Here is a 27,454-nt window from a genome sequence, read left to right on the forward strand (position 1 = left end):
AGGCAAAACCGGGGGGGGCTTAACTCGGGCAAACGGCGCTGCCGGAGCCCCGGAGGGGGGCGAGAAGAAAAAAGGGCCATGGCCGGGGGGCGAGTGCTTGCCCCTGCCTGGCGCCTGCAGGGATTCCTCTCTGCTCTCCCCTCTTTCGGAAGCATTTTGTTTCATACCGCTGATTTTTCTTTTTCTTTTTCTTTTTTATTATTTTTTTTTCTTCCTCCCCGCGGTTGAAGTTCGGGCTTTTGTGAGCTTGTTGTCAGTCTCTCTAAAGTTCCCAGCTGCAGCGAGCAAAGCCCCGCGGCCGCTCTTCGGTTTTCTGTAGCAATTCATCTCGGTAAAGTTTTCAGCTGAGGAGAGGTAAGATTCAACCCAGGTTATTTCTCGAGAGCGGAGCAGGCTTCTAGGAAGGGACAGCTCTAGGACGCCGCAGGACGGGGTTGCTTTGGTCAAGCTTTTGCAGTTAAAAATTGCTGGCTTTTAAAAAGTGGCATCGTTTAAAAAATCCCGTGCGCTTATATAAGCTTAGAAAAAGCCCCAGTTTTTTAATGAGAAATATGATTTCTTTGAAAACCGAAGATGAAAATATGAAGTCGTTCGCAAATTATTCCAGAAAAAAAAAAAGTTGTCTCGATAGTCGTAGATTAACAGAAAAATATGAGCAGATCTCGCAGAATTTAGTATTTATTTTCCCCAAAAAAATCTCCTGCACGTTTGCACAGTTGATGAAACCCTCCGACTAAATTTCCGTTTATTTCCATCAAAATCGAATAACAATTTCGAAGCGTCCGACGAAAACTTCCTGAACGCTTTTCCATCGCGGATCATTTTTGGCGGTACCTCCTTGCAGGGGAGCTGCCCCTGATTTTTTTTTTTCGCCAATCGCATAAAATCGTTTCCTTTCTTACGAAGAAAATCGTCGGCAATCGCCGGCCCCGCCGCGTTCCCACGGCCGCAGCCGGCTGCGGTCTCGCCCCGTCCGCGGTGGCTGGAAGCGGGGAAGGGACATTTCAGCCAGCAAAATCCCTCTCTGGCTTTGGGAAAAAAAATAGAAAATCTATTTTTTAAAGCCTCACGGTGCCCCACAGATCGCAAGGAGGGAAAGGCGGAATTACAGGGCGAGAAAGCAAAAAAAAATCCCAGCTCAGAAATCAGCTCAGGAGCAGCCGGGCTGGGGGAGGCAGCGGGGAGAAGCCCCGCCGAGGTGACAGCGAATTCACTCCGGTCTCATCTGCTCCCTCCGGGCTCGAATCGATTTTGCAGTGACTATTTTCGTGGCCCAGGAGGGAGGGGGGAACTGGCCCTTTCTCACCTTCATGTCTCCGCCGGGCAGCCCGGGGCACCTCGCGGCAGCAACCCCAAGCACCCGAGTTTACACTTGGCCACCATGCGTCCCTAATTGTCCCGCTCTGATTGCCTCTAATGAATTCATTAGAGAGAGGCAGAGGGGCGGATTTCACATGCACGAGAAAATCCGCCTCAACGGCCGGAACGAAAAAAGCCACCTAAGAGCACTGGAAAAACTAAAAACCCCCCTCAAAGTGCCCCGGAGAGGCCGAGGAACCTCTGAGCCCCCAAGGACGGGGCCCGGGGGGCGTCGGGCCGGGAGCGGGGGGCAAAGACGGGACAAAGCGGGGGCAAAGCGGGGACCGGGTCCTTTCTCCACCGCCACCGGGGAGGGAACCGGCGGCCTTCGGCGGATCGAAGCGGGGAGCCGCGGGGCTATTTCACCGCGAACAAATTTATCGAGGCAGGGGCAGAGCCGGCCGGCACGGAGCACAACGAGGTGGGAATCCCCAACCGCGGTCCTGGGGAGCCAACGGGCTGAAAATGGGCTTAAAAGTTTAAAAAAAAAAATGGGCTGGTGGAGTGCGGGCGGAGGGCGAGCAGGGAGCAAAGCGGGGACCCTTTTAATGAAATAATAATAACTGGTAGTAATAGCGGTAATAAAAGATTAAGACATAAAATATTTTAATAGGAATGATGTATTTTAATAAGAATGAAGTATTTAATAATAAAGTATTTTAACAAGAATAAAGATATTTTAATAAGAAATAATTAAAAAAAAAAAGTGGGGAAAAACTCTATCTATAGGGTTGGATATATAGATTAAAGCACGGCGAGGGTGGCCGCGCGCGTGGGTGCGCGCGCCCGCGCGCCATGCCCGGCGCGCCACCGCATCCCGGGGCCTCCCTCCCATTGGCTGCGGCGGCGGCGGCGCGGCACGCCATTGGCGGGCGGCGGCGGCGCGGGGCGGGGCGAGCGGGGAGTAAAAGCGCGGCGGCGGCGGGCCGGGGTTTGAACGCTGCGCAGCGCGGCCGGGAGCTCGGCGGCTCCGCGCACCCCTCGCCGCCCGCCGGGAGCCGCCGCCGCTGCTGCTGGCTCCGGGAGGAGTTCGGGCGGCTTGGTTGTCAGCAGAACTGGGTTTCCGCAAGGCTGCTTTTTCTTCTTCTTTTTAATTTTTTCCTCCCTTTTTAATTTTTTTTTTTCCTAAATTCTTTTTTTTTTTTTTTCCGCGAGAATATCGTATTTCCCCTCCCCTCCCGTCGGCATCCCGCTCCGCAGCAGCGCCCGCCGCCGCCGCGGGGCACGGCTAGGTGTGTAGGTCAGAATCACAGTCATAAAGAGGGAGGGAGAGGCCGCCAGAGACCACCCTGCCCCCGGCGACCCGAAGGATGCTGCTGCGGCGCCGCTGCTAGAGGACACGCTGGGATTCAGCTCGTGTCCGGGACTCGCTCTCTCCCTCTCTCCCCTCTTCCTTGTGCCGCAGAGGGGTCCCTGCCGAGGGTGAGGCCCTTCCACCCGCGCCCCTCTTCCTCCTCCTCTTCCTCTCCCCCGCGGCTCCGCTCCCCGCGGGCAGCCCTCTCCATGATGCAGGCTCGCTACTCCGTCTCGGACCCCAACGCCCTGGGAGTGGTGCCCTATTTGAGCGAGCAGAACTACTACCGGACGGCGGGGACGTACGGCGGCATGGGCAACCCCATGAGCGTCTATTCGGGCCACGCCGAGCAGTACGCGGCGGGCATGGGGCGCTCCTACGGGCCCTACCACCCGCACCAGCCCGCAGCCCCCAAGGACCTGGTGAAGCCGCCCTACAGCTACATCGCCCTCATCACCATGGCCATCCAGAACGCCCCCGACAAGAAGATCACGCTCAATGGGATTTACCAGTTCATCATGGACCGCTTCCCCTTCTACCGCGAGAACAAGCAGGGCTGGCAGAACAGCATCCGCCACAACCTCTCGCTCAACGAGTGCTTCGTCAAGGTGCCCCGCGACGACAAGAAGCCGGGCAAGGGCAGCTACTGGACCCTGGACCCCGACTCCTACAACATGTTCGAGAACGGCAGCTTCCTGCGCCGCCGGCGCCGCTTCAAGAAGAAGGACGTGTCCAAGGAGAAGGAGGAGGCCCGCGAGAGGCTGCTGAAGGAGCAGCCCAAACCCCCCGGGCTGCCCGGCTCCGAGCTCCCCAAGGAAGCCTCCTCCTCCTCCTCTTCCTCCGCCTCGGCTCCGGCCTCCGAGAAGAAGGTGGTGATCAAGAGCGAGACGGCATCGCCGGAGCTGCCGGTGATCACCAAGGTGGAGACGCTGAGCCCGGCCAGCGGCGGGGCCCTGCGGGACAGCCCCCGCAGCGCCGCCTCGCCTCCCGCCGCCTCCCCCGAGGGCTCCCTGCCCGAGCATCACCCCGCCGGCAACGGGCTGCCGGGGGGTTTCAGCGTGGAGAACATCATGACCCTGCGGACTTCCCCCCCGGGGGATCTGAGCCCGGTGAGTGCCGCCTCGGGCCGGACGGGGGCCGCAATGCCGCTGGGCTACCCGCCGTCGGGGCAGCCGTCGGGTTACAGCGCGGCGTGCAGCCAGGCGCTGGACGCTAGTGGGAGCTACCACTGCAGCATGAGGGCCATGAGCCTGTACAGCGGCGAGAGGCCGGGCCACATGTGCGTGCCCCCAGCGCCGCTGGAGGAAGGCCTGGCCGAGCACCCCACGGGCGCCCCGTCGCCCCTGGGCGCCCTGAGCCTGCCGTCGGGGCAGGAGGGAGCGCTGGGAGCCGGGCATCCCCACGGCGGGGGGGCGGCGCAACCGGCAGCCTCGTGGTACCTCAATCACGGAGCCGAGCTGAGCCACCTGCCCGGGCACACTTTCGGCACCCAGCAGCAGACTTTCCCCAACGTCCGGGAAATGTTCACGTCGCACCGGCTCGGCATGGAGAGCGCCTCGCTCAGCGAGCACCAGGTGAGCAGCAACTCCGCCTGTCAGCTCCCCTACAGGTCCGCGCCGTCCCTATACCGCCACGCCGCCCCCTACTCCTACGACTGCACTAAGTACTGAGTAGCCACCGCCCCCCTCCCCTCTAGGGCAAGCCTCAAAACAAAACCCCCAAAAAATGAAAGGAAAAAAAAAGGAAAAAAAAAAAAAACTATAATAACAATTCCCCCCCCAAAAAAAATCGAAAATCAGGTGAAATAAAACCACACCAAACCCTTCAGACTGAGGACAGACCTCACAACCTCTCCGTGGACCTGCGAGCCACGGCGTTTGGAGATCCCAAGCCCCCCTCCTTTCCCCCTACCCCCCCCTTCGGGCCTCCTGAAATGCAAGTAAATTTTACTTGAAAAGGGGATCTCTCCTAAAAAAAAAATAAAATTAAAAAAAAAAAACAAATTATATATATATATGTCTATCTAAACAAAGTGGCAAATTTTATATGCTAAAGTATAGGGGGTCTCAGAAAATAAGTTATGGACCAATATCGCAACGACCATTTATACGATTTTAAAGAAAAAAGTATATAAATATATATATATAAATATATGTCCTGGGTATTTTTTAAGTTCTCTGTTGTGCTGTAAAAAATGTGTGGATTTCTAATCAGGCTAATTTTCAGAGCCATTAATATAATATTTAAAGTTGAGTTCACTGGATTATTTTTGTCGCGCCCAACGACTCCTAACTTCCAAATTAATGACAAGTGATTTCTTCTTCTTCTCTGTACAATTATGCAATAGAGTTTCTTTCGTTTTAGAGCTCTTCTTTGCGCAAGACGAGGAAATAATTTATTTTTTGCTGGTGGATTTTTTTTGAAAGAAAAAGACAAAGTATCTGATACTTTTTTTATTATTATTTACGACGTGTGATGTTTTGTATAATAGATTTCACCTTGACCATTCCTAAGGACTGTTTGCTTTAACCTGCTTCAAAGTTCGTTTGTCTTATGTGGTCTTAATTGTTGTACTTACCTTAAAATAAATCCATGCTGTTTTTTCTGCTCCAAGTCTGGCGCTTGTGTGTGTATATACGTGTTTTTTGCAAGTTTTCTCCCTCCACCTTTCCTTCGCGCGGAAAAACGTGGCACTCGTTGCTTTTTTTTTTCTTTTTTTTTTTCTTTTCCCAAACCAAGTCCTTTTCCTGCAGCACGAGGGCTCGTTCCGATTATTTTGGGGGCTGTTGGGTGCTGTGGGGCCGCTCTCCCTCCGCCCCAGCCCCTGCGGCGGGGCATTTCCCAGGCCCCAGGGGTTTCGGATTGCTGCCGCTGCCTTTCCTCTTGCCCTGTCCCTGCATCATAGGCCCGGGCTCCGCTTTGCAGCTGCTTCCACACGGGGCAAAAAAAAAAAAAAAAAAAAAAAAAAGAAAAAGAAAAACCCCAATTCCCCTCTTTTAAGGAAATCCGAAGGGCTGCGAGCAGGGGCAGGTGAGAAGAGCTCTCGCTTAAACCCCAGCTCGCCGCGGAGTCTAGGAATAATGCGGGAAGTTCATTTAGGAATCGTTTTACAGCTTTTAAATCCCCTCCCGTCTGAAGGTTTGCATGGGTTTGACCTTCTCGTTATCTACCTAAGCCGCTTTTAGGGCCGGCTTTTTTTTTTTTTTTTTTTCCCCCCCTCCGTCCCCCCCCCCCCCCCCCTCCCCCCGAACCAACCTGTTAAAGCAACTTCAGCCGGGGGCAGCGATGCTAACGGCATGCTGCGGGCTTCGTGGGGGGGGGGAAAAAAACTCCGCTTCTTTCCCAGGGTTTGTAAGCCCGGCTCCTTGCCCGGCTGCCGGGGCCACCTCTCCCTTTTCCCTTTCCACCCCCCCCCCGCCGCCCCCATGTCCCGTGTCGCCGTGGCCGGGTCGCGGAGCCCCTTCTGCTCGCGGGAGGCTGTTAAAATCGATGACATAAATTGGGTTTGATCGGGTACATTTCGCATGCGCTGGAAAGCTGGCAAGAGGCACAGAAACTCTCGGTTTGAAATGAGAAAAAATGTCCGACACTCACTTGATCTGTATTTTAAGGAACATTCTTGTAAAACTCTTGCCCTTTTTCCTGGCTCTCAGAGGGTAGTTTTTCTTTTTTCCTTTTTTTTTTTTTTCTTGCAACAAAATCCGAAGATCTATTTCAAAGAGGAAGAAGGTAAAAAATAATAACAAAAATATAAAGCGGGGAAGATTTCTTCCCCGGGTTCAGCCCTGTGTTTCCTCGCAGGTTTTCTTCTCCACAGGCTGGGGAGCAGCGGGCGGGGGCCTGCCCTGCTCTGTGCCCCCCCCCCCCCCCCCGTGCTGCTGCTGGACAGTTCCTGGGGGACACGGCCGGGCTGCAGCAGGGTTTGGGGGTCCCCTTTCACCCCCGTTTGGTTTTGCTGCCTCGCTCCTGCGAGGGGCAGCCCCGACGGAAGCAGCAGGGAGGGGGCCAGCCCCCCCAGCCCAGCCCGTAGCTACCCCCCTCCGGTGCCGGCTGGGTTTTTCAGGGTTAGGTGGCCTTTACACTGCCACCAGCAGCCGATGTCGGCAATAATCCTGGAGGGATGTAAAGAGGGGGAGAAGGCTCTGCCCGGTGGGGTGTGCGGTGTTCCCAAGCCCTATCCCCCTCCCCGCTGTGCTGCCGTCGTGGGGCGGCAGGATTTCAGCAGCCTGGCAGAAAAAGAAAAGCCCTCGCGAAGGTGCTGAGAGCAAGGAGCTCGGGAGCTTGCTTCCTGCAGGATCAGGCCTTCCCCCCAGCCGGGAAGAGCATCCGGGGCAGGGCGGCCTCCCGGCTGCCCCCTCGGAGGAGGCTGGGGGCTCAGGTCCCTTTGCTGAGCCCCCACCCTGTGTCCTGGGGGGGGGGGGGGGGTGTCAGACCTCGTCTGCCCCTTTCCCCGAGCCCCCGGCCTTTCCGAGGGGAGCGCTTTTGGGGCTCATTTTGCAGGCGAGGCGAGGAGCGCGGGGCTCAGGCATCTTTCCGTGGCTGCATTTAGAAGCCGAGCTATGGGGTTCAATGCCGCGATAGGCGTTTGTCGCGACAGGTGACTTCAGCCCGAGGCAGAGGGGGAGGAAGGAAGGAAGGAGGAAGGCACAGGGCAGCGCCTACGGCCTTGTGACGGCCCTGATGCATCTTTTCCCACCCCAAATAATCCACCACCACGTCCTTAGGACAACGTATGCAGCTGAAGCACCCCCAGAGCACCCTCCTTCCCCCCCCAAGCAGGTCCGGGGACCAAGCTTAGCCCCAGCGGGGCTGGCTGAAGCTGAAGGATGCTCCGGGACGGGGCCCAGCGCGGTTCCGGGCAGCGGATGAGGATGGTGGATGGGTTTTTCTTGCTGCTTTGCCATCAGCCTACGGTTTTGCAAACCTGTCTGAGAGCCCAGACAGCTGCGGGGCTCGGGAGGGGAAGGGCCGGCGGTTTCCCAGCTCGTCCCCGCGGCGCTGCCGGGAATGTCCCCACGCCGGCGGTCACCGTGCCCCGGCCGAGGGCGCCTTTCCCAAGAGCTGCAGGACCCGGTTAACACTCACTGCCTTTAAGAAAGTCTCCGACCTCTGCACAGGCCTGGGCACGGAGCTGTCTGCCTTCCCTCCACGCCATCCTAAATCCCCTAGAGCTCGGCAGGGCGCCGTGGGAAGGCATCGGACAGGAGCTTTTGGGGCAAGGCCGCTAGGTCTTTTGTCACTTCGGAGGGGACTTTGCAGACTGTCCATACCAGGCAGTGACAGGCCAGGAGATAAAGAAATGTACCCCCAAACTGTGCCCATTTCGAGCGACTTTGCAACTGTACAGCACCGAGCACCTGGGGCGAGGGGTGGGCGCTTGGCTGTGGCTCAGGGCTGCTCGCATCTGTCAGAAGGAGGAAGGAGCTGGGGCAAAGGGCTGGGGCAAGCCGAAAGCCACTGCCGCTGGTAAACCTGCGGGGGGGTTTAACCCCTTCCGAAACCGCTCTGCCAAGGGCTGGACGGGCCCGGACCCTGCGGCGGGGCGGGCCGCGGGGGGAGTGGGGAGCACTGGTTTATTTATCCCCAGTTCCCCACCAGTATGGGCTGCGGAGGGAGTGGGGAGCACTGATTTATCCCCCTTCCCCACCGCTATGGGCCGTGGAGGGAGTGGGAAGCACTGATTTATCCCCCTTCCCCACCGCTACGGGCCGTGGAGGGAGTGGGAAGCACTGATTTATCCCCCGTTCCCCACCGCTATGGGCCGTGGAGGGAGCGGGGAGCACTGATTTATTTATCCCCCGTTCCCCACCATTACGGGCTGCGGCGGGAGCGGGGAGCACTGATTTATCCCCCTCTCCCCCCGGGATCCCCGGGCGGGAGCGCTCCTCGCTGCTGCTTTAAAAGGGGCCTGTCAGCTGGAGAGGAGGGGAAACACGTCCAGGAGCGCCTCCGTCGCCGGCTCCGCATTTCTTCCGCTCAGGGGAAGAACAACAACGTCAACAAAACAACAAAAATCCTTCCCCGCAGCGTTGCTCGCTCTCGTCCGCTCGCTTCCCCGGCCACCCCGCAGCCGTCAGAGCCGCCTCGGCTGCAGGCACGTCCGAGGGGGCTGCTCCCGGGCAGATAACGCGGAGATGCCGCTGGCAGGAGAGAGACACCAGGCAGCACATGGGCTGGGAAGAAGGAGCAGACAGAAAAGCCGCATCCCCGCCTCCAAGGATTTCCTACCGGGAGGGGGGGGGGAGGGGGGGGGGGAGGAGGAAGCAACAATTTTCCTGGGGGAGGGAGCTCGGGAGAGCCCGCGTGCCCGTCTCCTGCAGTCCACGCGAGTATTTATTGTTTTAATAACCCCTGTTTGGGGTGGCTTGGGAGCGGGGGGATTCCCCGAGGTGGGGCTGTGCGGAGGGGGGGGGGTGGGAGACGACCCTCGGCCCCGGCTCGCTGCCCTGCGGGAGCGTCGAGCAGGTGAGAGCAGCCGGGCTCTGCACCATCCCTCCCCGCTGAGGATGCTACCGGGGGTGAGGGGTGGGGGGGGGGAGACTGCCCGGCAATGCTGGTCCCCACTCTCGAGGCGCTCCTCCCTCCGAGCCCTCCTTCTGCTTTGATTTATCTGGGCTTTTATTGCATTTATGGCACGCCGGATGGCGTGCCGGGGGCCGGCGGGTGTGCGCGGCGCGGGGGAGGGATGCGGCGTCCCCGCAAGGGCGGTGTTAGCGGGGTGGGTTTAATCTCCCCTCTCTCCTTTTCCCCTTCCCCACCTGCCTGGGACGAGCCAGTGAGCGAGGAGAGCCCCGAGCCCCTCTCCCCGACAGAAGCCACCTCCCTGGGCAGTCCGGCTGCGCATCCCGGACTGGTGATGGTGCTTTATAGGTTTTGGGATCGTTTGCGGCCCCATAAAAATCCCGTTAGATTTCTGCCCGGGGCTGAAAGCCCCTCGCCCTCTGCACTGCTCGGGGAAACGGCAGAGGTGGGCGAGAAACCCGACGGGAGGAGAGGGGGGGCACGGCCAGGGCCGGGCAGATCTTGCTCCCCTCCTTAAATAACCAGGGAGGGAGCATCTTCCGTGTTGGCGTTCCCTCTCCTGAAACCCTCCCTTTATTTCCACGGCCCTATAACGGGGGGACACACACCCATACACCCCCCATCCCCTGCCTCCTCTTCCCTCCCCCGGAGAAATGATGCTCCACCGCCGGCTCTAACGCAGGTCTGAGCCGCGGTGGCCTGGGGAAAGAGCCGACACCTCCAGCCGCATCGGAATACCTCAGGGCTTCGGATTAAAGCTGTTACATCAGTAAATTAAAAAAAAAAATAAAAAAAAAATCCAACAACAGAAAACACAGACCCAAACCTGGACGTTTATACAGAAAAAGAGCATCACAAATTCCTAATGTAAGCACCGGCCAGCTGTGTGCACTTGTAAAGTTGTTATAATCCCCCTCCTTGTTATAAACAGGAAAGTACATAATATAAAGCAACAGGCCCGCATTCACAAATACTGACCCTCCTCCCCGCGCCTGCCAAATTCCCCTTGTCTGAAGCTCGCTGCAGCCCCCGGGCGTCTCTCCCGGCTCGGCCCCTGCCCGCACGGCGCTCGCCGGCCACGGGGGGGGCCAGGGCCGGGCCCGGCCTCCGCCCCCAGCCGGTCCTCGACGGGGAGGCTGCGGCCTCCGGCCCGGAGCCGCTCCGCACCTGGCCCCCGCACAGAGCCCTTCCTCCGGCAGGGAGTCCCCTGCTCCTTCCTCCCCTCCGCAGCGCTGCTTTCTCCTCTCCTCGATCCGGTTTTCTTCCTTTTCTCTCCTTTTTTTTTTTTTTTTTAAATTTCTTTTTTTATTTTTTTGGTTAATGCCCCCGTTTTCCTGCGGGGATCCTCGCCCGCTCCTCCCCGAGCTCCAGCAGTGCACATCCTGCTCTGCTGTGTGTGCTTACAGCGTCAAAGGGTGGACGTGATATTTCAAACATCAGATCAGTGCGTTTATATATTGGGTGCCCGGAAATTTTTCCAAATAAACACAGCTTGATTCGACTTGGGTGGGCAGACTTATCAACAGACTAATTCTATAAACAAATGAAGGAATAACCCGGAGACCATTGGCTGGTACCAGCAAGACACGTGGAGAGAGCTTGGAGTTTTGTAGCAATGAAATTTTAATTAATGTGGGTGGGCTGAGAACACAAACGACTGTTTATCAGAGACAATTTATTTTCCAGTGCTAAGTCAACATATAATAGCAAACTTACAACAATTATTTAACTTCTCCCCCCCCCTCCTTTTTTTTTTTTTCCTTTTTTTTTTTTTTTTTTAAGAGCTATGAAGCAGGGACAGAGGCAGAGCGAGCTCGTTGAGGCAGGGCTGGGATCTGAGCTCGCACAAATAGCTCCCCGGCGGACTCGCCCCAGGTTCCTGCCCTGCCCTGGCCCTTCGCTGGGCTCCGAGGGGGAAGACCCGGAGCTCCACGCCCGCCGGCCATGAGCCACCTCTACGGCAGCCACCTCTCCCCCATGGGCAGCCCGTCCATGCTCTACCTCCCGGCCGCGCTGGGCTTCGCCCCCAGCGGCGCTCTCTCCCGGCAGGACCCCCCGCAGAAACCCCCCTACAGCTACATCGCCCTCATCGCCATGGCCATCAAGGAGGCTCCGGAGCAGAAGGTGACCCTGAGCGGCATCTACCAGTTCATCATGGACCGCTTCCCCTTCTACCACGACAACAAGCAGGGCTGGCAGAACAGCATCCGCCACAACCTCTCCCTCAACGACTGCTTCGTCAAGGTGCCCCGGGAGAAGGGGAGGCCGGGCAAGGGCAGCTACTGGACCCTGGACCCTCGCTGCTTGGACATGTTCGAGAACGGCAACTACCGACGGAGGAAGAGGAAGCCCAAAGCCGCGGGGCCCCCGGAGGCTCGGAGCGGCGCCGTGCCCCCCGACGGCGGCCGCCCCGACGAGCCCAAGCGGGCCAAGGGGAGCGGAGCGGGGCACAGCCCGGCGGCGGACTCGGGCGACGAAGGGGCTCCGGGACCGGCTGCCGGTGGGGGGGGGGAAGAAGGGGTTGCCCCCGGGAGACCCCCCCGCTGCTCCTCCGCCGCCGCCCCCCGGGCTCCCGCCGCCTCCGGGGGGCCGCCCGCCGCCCCCCCGGCTCTCAAGAGCGGTCCTCGGGGTCGCAGCTTCAGCATCGAGAGCATCCTCGCCCAGGGGTTGCGGCAGCCCCCCCCCGGGGCAGCCCCCAAGGCCCGGGAGAGCCCCGTCGGTTGCCTCGGCGGCTCCCTGGTCGCCAGCGGGGGCTTCGGGCCGGCCCTCAACGCCTCCCTCATGCTCGACTCCCAGGTGCACGGCAGGCTCTACCACATCGGCATCCCCTTCCTCTCCTGCTTCCCTCTCCACTTCTCCGAGGCCGTACTGAATTTCCAGTAGGTGCCCCCCACCCCTCCAGCCCCCTCGCTGCTCGCTGGAGGGCAGAGCCCGGACTCGGACCTCGCCACGCGGGTAAAAGACCAAAAAACGCTCTTAGAGGTGACTCAGGATTTCAGGGCATTTTCAAGGCACGTCTCGCTGCGGAGAGCTCCTTAGGGATTGCTTCTCCCCACCCCCCAGCCCCCCCCACCAGATCGACTGTGCAAGGTAAAGCGGTTTTCTTTTCACCTCGGTGGCGGAGGCGCAGAGAGGGGGCACTGGGGGGGGGTCCCACGCTGGCCTCCACGCCCTGCAGGCTTTGCTCTGCGGCTTTCGCCTTTGCATCCATCACGTTTCTTAGACCTGCTTTCTGCCACCCCCCTCTGGTCTCCAGTTTTCTTTATTTTTTTTATTTTTTCTTTATTTTTTCCTTTTGAAAACCCAAACCGCCCCTTTTATTCTCACGGAAGGGGGCTGAGATTTGCTTTGCCACGCGTACCCATGGGGGCCTGCTGCACACCATCGCTCCTGAGTTCAGCCCAGCCCTCCGAGTGGGTAAAAGGCAGGTAACCAGAGTAACCGGAGCTGAAACAAGGGCAGACAAAATAATCCAGGCTCATTCTGCGCAGTCCTGCTTGCTTTGACTCAGCACTGTATATAACTCACGACGTTAACGCAAGCTGTTTTCCTGCCCAGCACTTGTGCTTCTTGAGTATCGCGATAGTGATGTCTCACTTCTGTCTCGCTCATGTGGCCGTGGAGAGGGGGCACGGATGAGCAAACACGTTTTGAACGTGGAGAAGCGGCCCGTTTCCCTGGGTGGCTGGGATCGGTTGCTTCTGACCAAAAAAGACTGAAGCCGGGTTGTGGAGGCTGGTCTTGGCATTTCAAAGGAGCTGTGTTAACAACCCGGACAACTACCAGGAAAAAAAAACACAAACCAACAGAAACCATCAACTACGTTTCTCAAAGTTTTTTTTTTTTCTTTTCTTTTCTTTTCTTAAAGAAAGAAAAATCAAGACTCTTTAGGAGCAATCAGGAATATTTTTTTTTTTTTTTTTGCCATGATAGAGGCTTTCTGTATATTAATGGATAAATGCCCTTTTGGAAAAAAAAAAGTCTATATTCTCAATTTTCATTATGAAACCAACCTATATCCAATAAAAGCATTTGGTCCAGGACCGTGGCTGATGCGTTGTCAAACTCCCATCGCCTCGTGCAGCCTGGTGGGGTGACGCTGCCAGGAGGAGGTAAAAGGGGACTCAGGAGAAATACAGGGGCTTGGGGAGTGACATGTTTCTTGTAACTGTGATCTCGTATTTCCTGAAGTGATTCTGTCTCTCTCCTCCCTCCATCCCACCCCTTCTCATGGCCTTACCTGGGCTATGGAAGTCTGGTTTCTCAGGTGAGCTGTGGGTCAGCTTTTCCAGAGGGTGGCCGGCACCTAACACCTCGCCTGCCTGCCTTGACATTTGGACCAGGAGCTTAGCAGGGCTCAGATCAACACGAAGCAAAGAGCTCTCAGGTGGGGAAGTACAGAAAATCCCTGAAAGGTGGGAATGATGTTGAGTTTCCCAAAAGGAAGATGCTCACAGATGGATCCCTGGGCAGACACAGATACAGCTTTTCCCAGGAGTGTGCCAACACCCTCAACGAAAAAAAGAAAAAAAGGAGAAAAAAAAAGGACAGGGGGAATATTTATATAGATTTGCAAGATAGACAAAATAACATTCACTATATGCTTCCTATTTCTGGTAATTTCTGTTTAAATAACAATCGAGTCCATTTTTTAAAGCTATGGCACCACATCAGGACAATCTTGTGATAGTGAAGGTGTCACTGCCCGCTCAAAGCCACTTGTGCTCCCACCATCACCTACAGAGCTGGGCACGTGCTGGGAGGGTTCATCAATTCCCTTGTCCCTGCAGTGCCACTCCTGTGTAATTACAGACAGGCACTGGAGCAAGTTAAATAAATGGCAGCCTTACTAGGAGGGTTTGAACAAGCCCTGTGGAGGCTGGGTGCTAACATCACCCATATGAAGCAGCAGGGGCAGGGAGGTCAGGGTTAGTTCTTGCCCAGTGGTGCCTTGAGACCTCCCATCATCCCTCCCCCGCCCCCCCCAGCTGCTTGCATGTCATAGGGCTTGGTCACGCGTGGGAAACGGGGGGGTTAATCCTGCCTCTGAGGATGCATGAGGCCAGGTCTCCATCAAGCTCCAGAGCTTGATCCCACAGCAGAGATGCTGGATCCTTCGTCCCCCTTCAGCCTGGCCTGAGGAAGGGTTTTGCCCCCGGATGACTATTCGTGCTCTCAGTCACAAGGCAGTTTATAGACAGAAAACCCTTTTTCTTTGTGAGTGAAGCCCCTCCTGACACACAGCAGATGTTCCCACCAGCCCCGGGGAGAGCTCTCCCATTGCAGCTGCACAGGGCATGGTCCCTGGGAATTTGCACACCTCCAGGGTACGCTGGCAAGTGGCCATTTGCTTCTGTGTGCACAGAGTGTGGGGACAGCCACATGCAAAGAAAAATCCACTAAAGCCCCCCCGGGCAGTCCCATCACATGTTTTTATCCGTGTCTCCAGCCTTGGCTGGATCCCTTTTTCCTAACTTGGCCCCCGACCTGTGGTGCCCCAGTCCTGGGACCTCTCAGATCCTATTCCAGCTCCCAAAATACCTTTTTGGTCCTGCTGCCTGGGTTTTTCCTGCTCACACAGGTGTATCCAGGTGCACGGGGGAACCATCAGCAGCCACTGCGACCATTTCCTTCACTGATGGCCTCCACCTCGAAGCCCTTTATGTACAAGAGCAGACCCTGCTCAAAATAAATAAAGAAATAAAAAACACCTGAAGGAATAAAACTGAAGTTGTACTGCAGCTTGACTTGTATGTTTTTGTCACAGGCGTGTTTTGGGGGGATTTAACCTTTTCTGCATGATAGGAGTTTGTTTCCTTGAAGCTTTGCTCACAGTGACATTTGGTTTTATGTCTGTTTTGTTAGAGTGGAGTGGGACCGAGCCCAGCTGCAGTATTTAAAAGCTACACCAGGCCTGAGTTTGGTTTCGCTTGGGAGAGAAAAATTAACAGGCTTCATGTGTTCTGCACAAGGGTGACTCTAACTCGCGTGAACTCAGAACCAAGTAAATAGCTCTGAGTGGCAACTCGGAATTAATTGGGATCAGGCCATCGGTGTAACTTGCAGGAGATGAATACTGAGAAAAAGGGTCTTGTTGCCAGCTCGCAGAATGACTAACCACACAAGGCTTTTGCACGTCATATGTTTATATATAGAAGAGCAGAACTAATGGTACAATAAAAACAACTGCAGTTCGGTGCTGAGAAAGAAGTGTGCCTATCAATATGCCAGTACCTGGCATCTGCGTGGGGCTGAATGTCCTCGATTCCTCTGCACATCACCCAAATCTTGGTGCTGCGCCGTACAAAACAGACACCGTGTCCTACAAATACAAAGGGCCTGACAAGCTGCAAATATTCAATGTCAATGGTTTCACACCTGTTCCACAACCAAAAAAAAAAAAAAAAAAACAGCTGCCAAACACAAAACTGCCACCCAGTATTTAACTCATCCCTGGAATCTCCCCCCTTTTGCTTTCCCAACCTCTTGGGCTTGGCTATAAACACAAGTCTGCAATACTGCGAAGAAAAAGGAGAAAATAGCCTATGATGCAGTATAAACAGCATACTCCTTGTGTGGGCGATATATATGCTTTTCCGTTCCTCCGGGGAGGAATGACCTCTCCCAGCTGAGCAAGGTTTCACGTCGCCGAGCTCTGCAGCCAATTTTAACTCGTTGGAGCACAGAAGAGCTGGAAGAGGTTTGTGGCGGACCTCTTCAGGTCTCGGAGCAGCCTTGCTCCGAACACAGGTTTCCAATGAGGGGAACTGAAAACGCTGCATAGCAGCCTATTAAAACAGTTCAGGAGTTTTATTTCTCATAAGTGGGGCTTCCAATCTTGAAATTCACACTGCGTGTGTCCTCTTAAAGTTGGTCCCACAGCGTATATACACGTATATTTATATATATATAAAACATCAAGTATTTACATATGTGCAGAAGCCGCTTTCAGGACTTGTCACTCAAAGTTCCTGGCTGCACATGCCTGATTTCAAGGTGACACAACCCAAAGGGACTTTGTAGCTGCTTCTATTTCATTTTGGTCCCTTTTAATAATTCCTTTTTCCTTCATCCTTTCCCAAGGAGGACACGCACTGGAGAGAACATCCCTTTTCACACCAAAACCCGCTGCTGGCCTCCTGCTAATTGCTCTTCAGCCTGTTGTAAAGAGCTGTCAATTCCAGAAACAAGAGGGCAGGAGGATCTGCTCCGTTGCTTGATTCATAGCCCCGCACACCCAGAAAACAGGTCTCCTGGGAGACGGCATTTTGGATATTAAACAGATCGCATACTTGATTTTCAATGAAAGACCAAGAAGACAAGATCACAGGATGAGAGAAGTTACAGATGGAAAAGGTCTATGAGGTTATGCAATTCATCAGTCTGGACATTGCATAATTGCTCCCTACAGTATATTTTTAGTGCTTTATCCAGACAAATCATTAAGTGCTTTAAAATGGGCCAGATTCCTCAAATGCAATGCGTGCTAAATCACAGCTGATTTCACAGAGGCTCGTAGCTTGCAGTGTCTAATAAGACACCAGAAGAAAGTTTTGTGTGGTCAAGGAGAACTGAACCGGCCCTTCCAAAAATAAATACTGATCTGATTCAGAATTCCTTATAGGAATCTTTCCTAAATTGGCTGAATTAAAACCCTTAAATCTCATTTTCAGATTATACTGAATAATACGTTATTACTTATTCAGATGTTCTCTTAGTCCAAAGTAAAACATTGTTAATGTTCATGTGAACGCAATTTGTTTTAAGCCAGCTTCAAAGCCAGTTCAGTAAAGCGTAAAGAATGTTTATTTAAAATATAGTTGCTAAATTTAGCATGAGCTTGGTTAGCCTAAATCTTAGCGACATTTTTAGAGAGCACATTGCAAATCAGGAATGCATGGAGAAATAAATAAACTTTCCCACATTTTTGGAAATCGAGTAAGAATTTGCAAGTTATTTCTTGCACGGGCAATTTCCGTGGATTGGAAAGCTTTATGAATAATGCAAATTTCCCACTAAACAGACAGCTTAAAACACAATGCTAATAATTTTCATTGTAATTCCATTTCAAGGAACACTCCCTCAAGGAGGAAACAACGCTAATAGCAGTCAGCTATTGTTATAAAAATTACACAGGGCATTAACATGTTTCAATATTTACTCAAGCTCTTTGCAAAGCACTGAATAGCTCAGCGGAGCTGCGGTTGGCCTCGAGCCAGATCCAAACCCCTGCAAAGGAAATCTTGCATTGGAATTGGGTCCTGTGCTCTTCCCAGTCCTTAGGACTCTGGATCTGACCCCCGCCCCTTGCTGAAGTCCTCGCTGGGTTCGATGCCATCCTGCCCGCGGATGGTGCTGAGCCACGCCAGAGCTGCTCTGCGGTGCTGGGGCTCACCTGAGCTGGATGCAGGCAACAGTTCGGATGCGTGCTCATTTACTTGAGTCCTTTTTTACACTCCTAGCACAGCAAAACACAGGACATGGTGCTCTACAAAGGCCTCCTTTACATTACCGTGAGCTAATTCAGCTGGATGGTGATTGAAGCAGGAGACAAGGCAGCCTTGCTGGAAATTACAGCCTTCGGTCCATATAGACAGCAGACAGATGATTTTAAGCTTTTCCTTTCCTTTCTTCCAGCATCACCTTCCTGAGTTCACCTGGGGAAAAGAGGCACATCTGGGCCACCTTTAAGGTATGTGAGTTTGCCTTAGAGAAATGAGGCAAACACATGCAGGGAAGACGAGCAGACTTGTTACGGTAAGGAATTAAATTATCCTTTTTTAGGTCAGTATCCGAGGGCTGGAGCAGCATCTCCATCCTTTCCCTCCACCTTTCCCCGAAGAAACTGTCACAGGGTTGGTTGAGCTCTCTCAGCCCTGCAGGTGAAGGCTTGGGAACACACGGACCCTATACACTAATTCCTGGATCTGCACTGAGGAGGACCCCTTAATTCTTTACTATCTATCTTCAGTTGCTTACTAAGTCACTGTTTTCATTACAAAAGCAATATGTAATAATAGTTGTTAAAATAATTGTATTTCTGTTTTTACATCTGTAAAGATTAAGTTAAACAGTATGAAGCCCATTAAACTATTTCATGTCATGCTGCCATAAATTTCCTCCATTCCCATTGCTACTATTATTCCAGAGTAAACTCTGAGATCAAGCTGCTGCCACACAGAGTTATTTATAGGAGCTCATTCATCAATAAAAACTTCAAAAGAAATCTGTTACTCTTCTATTGGGAAGCCAAAGAAAACTAACATAAAGACAACCCTGTTAAGAAACAAAGCTAAGGAGACCACAAGACATTTAGTTAAGGAAAATCCTGATTTCTAACAAATACCATGCAAGGAAGAAAAAAAAGAAAAAAGATTGTTGGCAACATGAATCCTTTTAAGTTACTTCATTTTCATTGGACGGTTAAAATAAACTGTTAAACAGTTGTATTTGTCCTGGCTCGGCCCCCTCATTAGGCTTCATGTGATGGATTTGTGATCTCGCAGTGTATAAGGAGCTCTTCATCTATTGCGAAAACTGGTGCTGTCTTTCCACTTGTCTCAGCTGCTCATCCACCCATCTATCAGCACCGCAGAGACCTAACGAGCGAGATGCTGAGTCGGCAACGGAAAGCACCTACCTCCCTAAAGGTGGATACATAGAACAGGGGAAGGTAGAGATTTCATCATCTTTATTCTTACTTTATCTTCTGTGCATGCGAGCTGTGCAGCATTCGCTTCTACAACACTGGCAGAGCTGGTCCTTGAGTGTATGGGGGGTCTATTGCTGTGCTTCGCTGCCTGTACCAGCCCTGGTCCTTGCAGAGCTGCTCATGTCTCTCTCAGGACTGTTTGGAGCCACATCAGATCTCAACGCTTGCCATTTATATCATAGCAATTGCCCATCATTGGGGAAGCAATATTCTTCTCCTTTTTGCAAGAACTTCACATGAGTGAGGTTTTCCTGAAGTTCTTTGTAGGAACATCAGCTCAGAGATCCGCCAGATCCCGTCATGGTAAGAGCATCCCCAAACAGTGCTTTTTGAGCTCAGCAGACAGAGATTTTCTTGTTCCCACCACAGCAATCTGAGCCCCAAAGGCAATACGGGGCTCAGGTACAAGTTGTATAAAAATATCATGGTCACATCCTCAAACATCAAAGCCCAGAGGTGGGGATGCTACTTCCCAGAGATCTCTTTACCTCTCTGTCATTACTCATGCAAGCCTAAGCAGGGCAGTTTGTGTGGATTTCATCTCAATCAACACGAGTCATCTGACAGCTCAACACCTGATCTAAGCTAGCCACCCAGGCTTTCTCCCTAATTTTCCAGGAAAGCAAAACACCGTCAGAGAGTAGATCTTCCAATGACCACAAGCCCAATCTTTAGGGAGGTGAAATCACCCCTTGGTTATATGCGGAGAAGCTGGATGACCAGCTGATATGAGGTCTGTACTTTAGAGAATCAGGGGAGAGGAAATCCACCCACAGCAGATATTGCTTCTTCCAGACAAGCTGTCAGCCTGCTTGGCAAGGGCAATAAACCCTTTTTGTCTGAACAGAGTTCTCTCTAAACTTGCCCCAAAAGCTCTTTTTGTTTTTCTTCCAAGCCGTTTTTGGTTGGGTTGTGCTGCAGTGGAGGGAAGACCTCATTGTTTTCCTTCTGCTGTAGACTTAGACCAGGGAGTCCCAAGTGGACTGCTAGCGATGTGACTTAAAAACAGCCCTGCAGTTGCTTCCCCAAGCTCAGGTACTAAATAAAGAAATTTCCAAAGGGTTGTTATAAGCCACCAAACTAGGGTCCCAGAAAATCTCTTTCCTCACGAAGATCTGGAAGAGTTACCTTCACATTTGTCCATCATGTGCTTTACTACAAATTGAAGCTCATGTATCCAGCTTTGCACTGATATAATTATAGTCACTGAGAAAGGAGGAGAGCCAAGTCATTCATGTTGACCCAATTACACCAATGAGAAACATTTTTATACATTGCTATAGCTTATATTTGGAATAGGTCTGAGCAGTGGGGACACAATGATTATTAATAAACACGAAATGTCTCCGTATACAAACCAGATTTATTCCAATTTAACTGTACCTACTGTTAAATATAATTGCTTTGTTATGAAAAGGGCAAAGAGAAGCCCTTAATTGTTGTGTCTGGTTTCAGATTAGACTCTACATAAACTTGAAGTAACAATAACAATTGTGGTCCACTTCTTATGGAGCATTTTTCACTGATTTCTCCTAAAGTGCTTTGCAGGGAAGGTCAGTAGAAAACCCCATTGTAAACATGGGGAAATCTCCTGATTATTTGTTTTGGATGACTATAGAGGAAATTGCATATGCTTTCATGGAAAAAAAAAAAATCCTCTATTATTATTATTATTATCCTCTGTCCTAAAAGGGAAGAAGAAAAAAAGCCTACTGACTCTGCTCTTACTTTAAATTATCTTCAAGTAAATTCCAGGCAAACCAAATTAAGCCAAATGACTCTGAATTTAATGAGAGTAAATAGTAACAGACTAAGTAAAAGCTTAAAACAGGCACCTAGCTGCTCTGTGCTCCTTGTAGCATGATAGAAGGTCTCGAAACCTTCGACTGAATAATTTTTTGTAGCTTATTTCAGAGATGTTTTACTTATGGCTTGAGCATCAATAAGAAACCGAAGGTCAGCTGATGGCAAAGCAAAGCTGGACAAATCTGTATCTGTAGCTTAGATAAATTTGAGAAGATAGTTCTGTTTAGAGTGTGAAGTGCAATCATGTAGTGAAGTGTTCAAAAATACCTTTGTGTGGTAGGGTTTGGGGCTGAGCAGAGAGAGTCCAAGACAGGAGCGAGATGTGAGTCAGCCCTCTGAAGTCTCGTGGGCTGATCCTTTTCACATCCAGATATGATTTCCATTGCTGGGAAAAAAAACAAACTGAGCTAAAGCTGTGAAGAGAGGGAAAAATATTAATTTTTATTAGAGATGTCTCAGAGATGTCTCATGATCTGGTGTTCGCAGGGTTTGTGCAAGCTGAAGTATCCCAGCTCTGGTGCAGAGCAAGCAACTCTCTGATGAAAGCGCTGCAGGGATAGGACTGGGAGCTGGCCCTGGAGGTGTTCTCCTGCCACTTCAGCCCTGGGGACAAGGCTGGCTGTGCCCCCCCCGGGGCCAGGAGGAGCCGCGGGCACTTTTTACAGAGGTTCTGCCTCTCCCGCTGTCAGGACTCAGGCAAGCATCACTGAACACTTAATTTGCAGTACTCTGGCTTTGTCTGGGCAGGCATCTAGCAGGGCTTTCTTGGATTGTTCACTCAACCTTGCTCTATCAAACGCTTTTCTAAAGTCTTTAATCAAGACAGGACTAGTCGTCCTCCACCCATCTGATGGCTCAGCAAATGCTGAAGACCTGGTGGCCTTTCCTTGAGTTTCCAAAGGTGTAAGCACACGGAGAGAAGCTGGAGGGTGGGAGGCCTTGGTCCCCATATATGCAGATGCACTGGTGCACATGGACAGGGAATGTGTGAGCTACCCAACCCTGCCATAGTCCAGAAAGAAAAAAGGGATTAATTTCTTTCTGCTCAGGTAGCTTTAAGAAATCACTTCTGCCCCCAAACTCACTTCTCTATCCACTATAGTGAGGGATAACAGTGAATCCCCATTCCTTTCCAGCTCTTCATTAAGATTTCCATGCTCGGACACGAGCATTAAATCTCCAAAAGAGATATGCTGCTTCTACTCTCAGCTCCTTGCTGCTTACTTTAAAAGTCATTATCTTTCCTTCCAGTAATAAAATAAATCAATAGGGAAAAGATATTTTTCAAATGTCTAAGAAACGCAGTTTCTCCTTGAGAGCATTAAGGTACGGAGGAAACATGAAATATCAACTTTGACACACTTGACAAATATTGAAAGGGAGCTGAGGCTAAAAGGCAATTCCTTGAAGATTTTGGATCATTAAGAAACTACACGAATGGGTTGAAATCCTTGAAAGAAAACCTATCCCAGGCTTACTTGGCTGGATCGGCGCCAGGGCTGTGCGTTTACCTCCCAGGCTCTCTCTCACTAACGATGTCTAAGGGAAAACCCATCCCCACTTATTTCCTAGGGGTGGGAAGGATCTGTGAGCCAACGAGCCGGGGGTTCCCGTGCCCTCATTTGCTTGTGCGTGCCGTGCTTAGGGCAACACCTGTCAACCTGTAAATCCTGGAGCACTTGGCCTCAGCGAGGGTAAGACCAGCAGCTCGGTTTTGACCCAAAAGATGACTGCGGGGAGCTGGGAGGGGCTGCACAGACCTTTCCCAGGCTCAGCCTCTCCCCACGTTTTGTTGCATTGATTGGAAACTGCAGGGATGCAAGAGGGAGGTCAAGGTTGTACAGGGTCGTGGTCAAGCCTCTCCAGGGATGTGGCGTGTTGTAGAGGGCTGCATCTTCTGGTGATGCCCTCTGCTGTTAGATGGGTGTTTAATGTGGTGTCAGAGGTGAAGTCACCACACTTTCTGGCCTCAGTGAGAAAACTGGGGTCTCCTGGGTGGCCTGGGAAAAGCCCGGCCCCTCTCCACCAGAGCTCTTCGGCTGAGGCATCGCGGCAGGCGTAGGAGTCGGGCCCCAAGTGAAGGGCCGGACCAGGGGGTGACCTCCTGCACCACGGAAACTTCACATCCGAGCTCTCCGAGACCGCGCTGTCTTCCTGTGTCTCCACACAGCTCCTCGCACAAAGGGTCCAGTGTCCCGGGCTGCACACAACGCCCCAACAACAATTAGGTGACTCAGCTCCTCCGGCACGGACGTACGGCCCCGATGGAGAGGACCACACTCAAGGAGAGGGCACGGGGAGGTTATTCGGGGAAGCGGGTTTGAGGGTGGTTTGGTGTGGGCACCCCGCGGGGCCGTCCATGCGTTTGGCAATGGAGGGAAGGAGGAGGAGGGTGCTGGGGCTGAGCTTTCCCAGGGCGGTTGCGAGGCATCGCATGGGATCGGGCTGCCTCTGTCCTGGCATCCAGGCCTTAAATCTCATTTCCAGCTAGTTTACTAGAAATAGTCTCCACAGCCCTCGGGATGAAATATCCCAGGCTGGCGAGCTAACGGCTTGTGCTCGCTGCAATCTGCGAGCTCTGAATTTCACAGCTGCGGTGAGACAGTATTTAAAATCTCAGAGACAGAAATGGCCCTCTGTAAAGCAGAAATTATAAGTTTTGGCCCTGTCTCTAACCTTTGGAGAGTTGCCCAGCTTCTGACAGTCTGTGATGATGTCTCTGTGGAGGAAATCCTACGCTGAAGAAAAGCATGTTGCTTTCTCCCAAAGTTATATCCTTTCTTTTATTCGGCCACCAGAAAGGACACTCTGTCATCTTGACAGATCTTAAATATTCCCTCCTAATTTTAAGGGAGGAAGATATGGGGACAAAATTAATTTTTTTTTTCTATTTTTTTTTCAGGGGTCTTATTTATGGCTGAGGATATAAGGGATTTGAATGGAAATAACAATTAAACTCAAGAAAAAATTCACACCACAGGTCACTGCAATCCCAACTTTTCCCCTTATGAACTCAAGCCGAGGAGGTTTTCTTCCCCTTTGTGATTTAGGCTTTGCTAAACTTCTCTGAAAATAGTTCATATATCACAAAGAAGAATTTCCATGGGGAACATAAATACATCCGTGGAAAGAAGGGAAAATTTTTCCTTGTCTCTGGGAATGGATGAGAAAGAAAGACAGTTGACGCCAAATATTAATGATGAGTGGAGGAATCCATCCAAAGAAACGATCTGTGGAGAATACTTAAACTATCCTAAAGTCACAGACATATAAAAATCTGGTGCGGAACAATGACTTTTCCACTAATATCGGCTTGGAGTCAAGAAATATTTAAGCACATGCTTAAGTCAGTCCCTGTTCAGGATAGCCCTTCAGTGAATTGCTGAAGTTAACTTCAGCTTTATTGATGTGTTTTTCAGCTCGGTGGATATCAGTTGGAGTTAAGCATGCCTAGAATTGCTTAAGAACTGTCTGGCAGGGAGATGCTTTCTTCTGCTGGGACCATGTTAGAGGGTTTTCAGTTTCTTTGCTTCAGAAAGAGTTTGTATTAAATTCCTCGTAGAGGGGACAGCGTTGAGGACAGTCAGGGCTGTATGCATATGGATATATATGGCCATGTGCACACCTGCAGATGTGCTGCTCTTCGCAGGCTTCTCGCTTACATCCTGTGGGTGTCCCTCCCAGCGACGGAGGGATGTTAATAGCCGGTCCTGTGTGGCAAACATCCCTGCAAAATTGCATCCTGGGCTTGTGGTGCCTTCACAGGCAGGCGGGCCTGCAGCCTCCCAAGCAGCTGAGTGGGGCAGGGAAGCATTCCTGCCTTCCTTCGAGGGATGGAAAGCAGAGACACCGCCGTGCTGACCATGCACAGGCATGTTCAGGCAGACCTGAGTCTTCGTCCCGCTGCCTGCACGCAGCTGGTGCGGCAGCTGCCACGGGTGCTGTGTGCTCAGAGGGCCACGACCTGCTCCTGAGCACCTCTGCCAAGGTTCATGCTTGATCCCGTGTTTTTGTGCCCCTTCTCCTCCTCCCTTGTGATGGGGAGGAGGTGGTGAGTGAATGCAGGTGGTGTTCTTGGCTTTGGTGGGGTTGCAAGGGCTGGGGATTTTCTCCTCACCGAGCTTTGCAGCACGGCAGGAGGAGCTGGAGCTCATCTCATCCAGGACTCAAGAACCTCAGCAGCTTTTCTCCGGGGAGAAAAAGCCCTTAAACTCCTCGGAAGACAGCTCTAGATGTTAGCACCTCACTGCCTCATATTGCGTGAGGTCAGGCTGATGATGGGCTGGGGCTAGGTGTCGGCCACGAGGACATCAGCTCTGCGTGCTGTCACGCAGCGCCAGAATTACAAAGCAAAACACACAAGCCTTCCTCAAGTGGTTGGATTTGACATAGCTGGATGAGCTGTTTAATTGGGTTATTAACACATCTCCACACTGACATCAAGAGCATTAAGCACTGTGTAAACAGACTGGGGCCAAAAGCTCTGCCAAGGTGCTGGAGGTAGGGTGGGAACACTGCTCTCTTTGCAGCTGTGGCGTCACCTGGCTCCAGGCAGGGAGGTGTTAGGAAGGCAGGAGGTGAAACTACATCTCCTTTTGGAGCAGGGAGAGGTTTAAGAAGAAGGCAGGCAGGGTAGGGTCTGCACAAGCCTCACCTGACCTTCCACCATCTGCAGAGCATCCTGGGCGCTGTGCTGAGCCATCCTAAAATAGTACAGAGACCAAGTTCCTACCGTAGCCCTCTCTGCTTTCATCCCCGTGTGGGCAGCACGGTCCCAAGGCAGCAGTTCCTCCAGCACATCTGCTGTGACCAGCATCAGCATTTGTGCAAAGCTCCCCAGCACCGCGCCACCTGCGCGCAGGGACGCGGCTGTGGCTCTGCAAACCTGCACCCCATGTCCCGGGGCAGCGGGAGGATTAGCGAGGAGCTTCAAAGCGTTGTGTAATTGCACTTTCACTCAACTCGCATGGCTTTGTTTTCTTAATTTTAAAAGAAATGTCAGGCCAGCCTCCAGGGACAGGCGAAAGGATCCCTCTCTTGGTGACAGCGGGTAAAACAGAGGCTGCACGTTCTTGCCCTCGTACTGGGCTGGCTGGGTCCGGGCTGAACTGGTGCCAGGAGAGTGAGGGCAGATAAATCAGCTCTGGATTCGGCCCCTTTGGATGTTTGGATCTGAGTGACAGAAGCATGGCACAGGGCACTCTCTCAGGAGGCCCCACCAGCAGCCGAAGGGACAGTGCCCACCTCTCCTCCTCCCTGCCTTACCCTAAAGGGATGTTGGAGGTTATAAACTTGTCCCTTCCAGGAAAGCGGTATGCTAGAGAAGAAATCGGAGGTGGGCAATGAATTCCCCTGGCTGCTATCTCATGGCATACCAGCAGTGTCTGCGTTACAAGATTTACTTCCCGGCGAAGCTGTAACCTCGCTCTCCTCTGTAGCGATAAGCTCTCCCAGGGGCAGAGCATGCTGGTGCTGTCATAAACTTTTATGAGTATGCGTCTCAGCCTTCCTGCATAACACAGATCAGATCATGGGATCCCTGAGTTTGCTCTCATATGTGGCAGGATTCACTTTTTTTTTTTTTTTTGCAAGCTCTGACATGGAAAACAAATCAACCACCTTTTGAGGAGGCTTCAGTCTGCTCTTCAAAAGCTGCAGACTGTGCTGAAAATGCTGCTGGGGAAAAAACTTTTATTTTCACACTGCTCCTAGAGAGGAAAACTATACGGATCGTTAAGCCAAGTTCTCTCCAAGCACAGTCACTTGCTTTCATTTGATCTTTTTCCTAAACAAATCACCCCTATCTTAAACTTTCCCTGTTTTTTCCCCCTCTTCAGCACCATGATAAGGCTCTGACAGCTAGAAATCATCCTCTAACTTCCTTCCATTTATGATAGGGCATCTGCTAATGAGATACTGGCTCTGGGGATGTTCTCTTTTCCTTCATTTAATCAATCTTCTCTCTCTTCTGCAGAGAGAACGAGCTATTCACTTAGCACAAAATGAAACTGGTGCATCACAGAAGATAAATATGGGGAACTGGTTTATCTGGTTCAAAAGTATGTTCTGATTGTCCTCTGCGCCTGTTCCTGGTGAAGAGCAAACTGTCTTCTCTGACAGCGCTCTGGGCTCTGCTCGTAGTGCTCCTAATCGCGCTTGGGACTCAGAAGTTCAGAAATTGAAGGGAAAAAAATGCCCTAGAAAAACAAAGGAATGTTTTGAATGTTGAATCCTCTTGGTGGGATGCCAGCTGGAGGTGCTGGGTGAAGGTATGTGATTAAGCACACTGCCTTGCTCGTCCCCAAATCATTTACTCATTCCCAGTACATCAGGTTTGCTTCTGGTGAACTCAAAGCTTTTCTGTCTTTAGAAATGCCACAAAACCTTCTCACCTGATAAAGGTTTCCCTTGCTAACTGGAACAAGATCCATAGGATCAAGTCACAAATTTCAGCTCTTACTATTTTCACTCCTTAATATGCTGCAATTTCAAGTCTGTTGGTGCATTAAAAGTTGTCTGTCTGCCTGGAGCATCCGTTCCCACTGTGGATCCCCAAATAGGTGTCAGGACCCCAAACAGGCTTGTGGCATTTAAACCTTGGCTCGCAAAGCCCATGGGAAGCTCAGTCTCTGAGGTGGGACCATAAGGGTGCTGAAAAGTGTGCTCATCACTGAAAGTCCTTCAGAAGTTGTCACAGGAAAATCTGAGTTTAGTTTTGCTAGTTTCTGTCTTCTCATATATTCTTTTGTATTTCCCTTTCT

At 52.0% G+C, this 27,454-nt stretch overlaps 2 protein-coding genes across 3 annotated transcripts; both read left to right on the forward strand.

The window, feature by feature from the left end:
- Nucleotides 1–2,296: 2,296 nt before the first annotated feature.
- On the forward strand, nucleotides 2,297–17,881 carry FOXC2 (forkhead box C2). The gene is made up of 2 exons (XM_080552212.1): nucleotides 2,297–4,227; nucleotides 17,813–17,881. Exons 1-2 carry the CDS (start codon nucleotides 2,863–2,865, stop codon nucleotides 17,864–17,866), a joined length of 1,419 nt encoding a protein of 472 aa, XP_080408338.1. The 5' UTR covers nucleotides 2,297–2,862; the 3' UTR covers nucleotides 17,867–17,881.
- FOXL1 (forkhead box L1) lies at nucleotides 9,008–13,036 on the forward strand. 2 transcript variants are annotated; one of them, XM_080552226.1, is made up of 2 exons: nucleotides 9,008–10,042; nucleotides 10,958–13,036. In XM_080552226.1, exon 2 carries the CDS (start codon nucleotides 11,120–11,122, stop codon nucleotides 12,056–12,058), a length of 939 nt encoding a protein of 312 aa, XP_080408352.1. In that variant the 5' UTR covers nucleotides 9,008–10,042; nucleotides 10,958–11,119; the 3' UTR covers nucleotides 12,059–13,036. The 2 variants fall into 2 exon arrangements, with proteins under 2 accessions (XP_080408352.1, XP_080408353.1); XM_080552227.1 differs by having other exon boundaries at nucleotides 9,058–9,118.
- Nucleotides 17,882–27,454: the final 9,573 nt, after the last annotated feature.

The sequence above is a fragment of the Anser brachyrhynchus genome, assembly GCF_964034855.1.
Source record: "Anser brachyrhynchus genome assembly, chromosome: 12".
Classification (NCBI taxonomy): Eukaryota; Metazoa; Chordata; class Aves; order Anseriformes; family Anatidae; genus Anser; species Anser brachyrhynchus.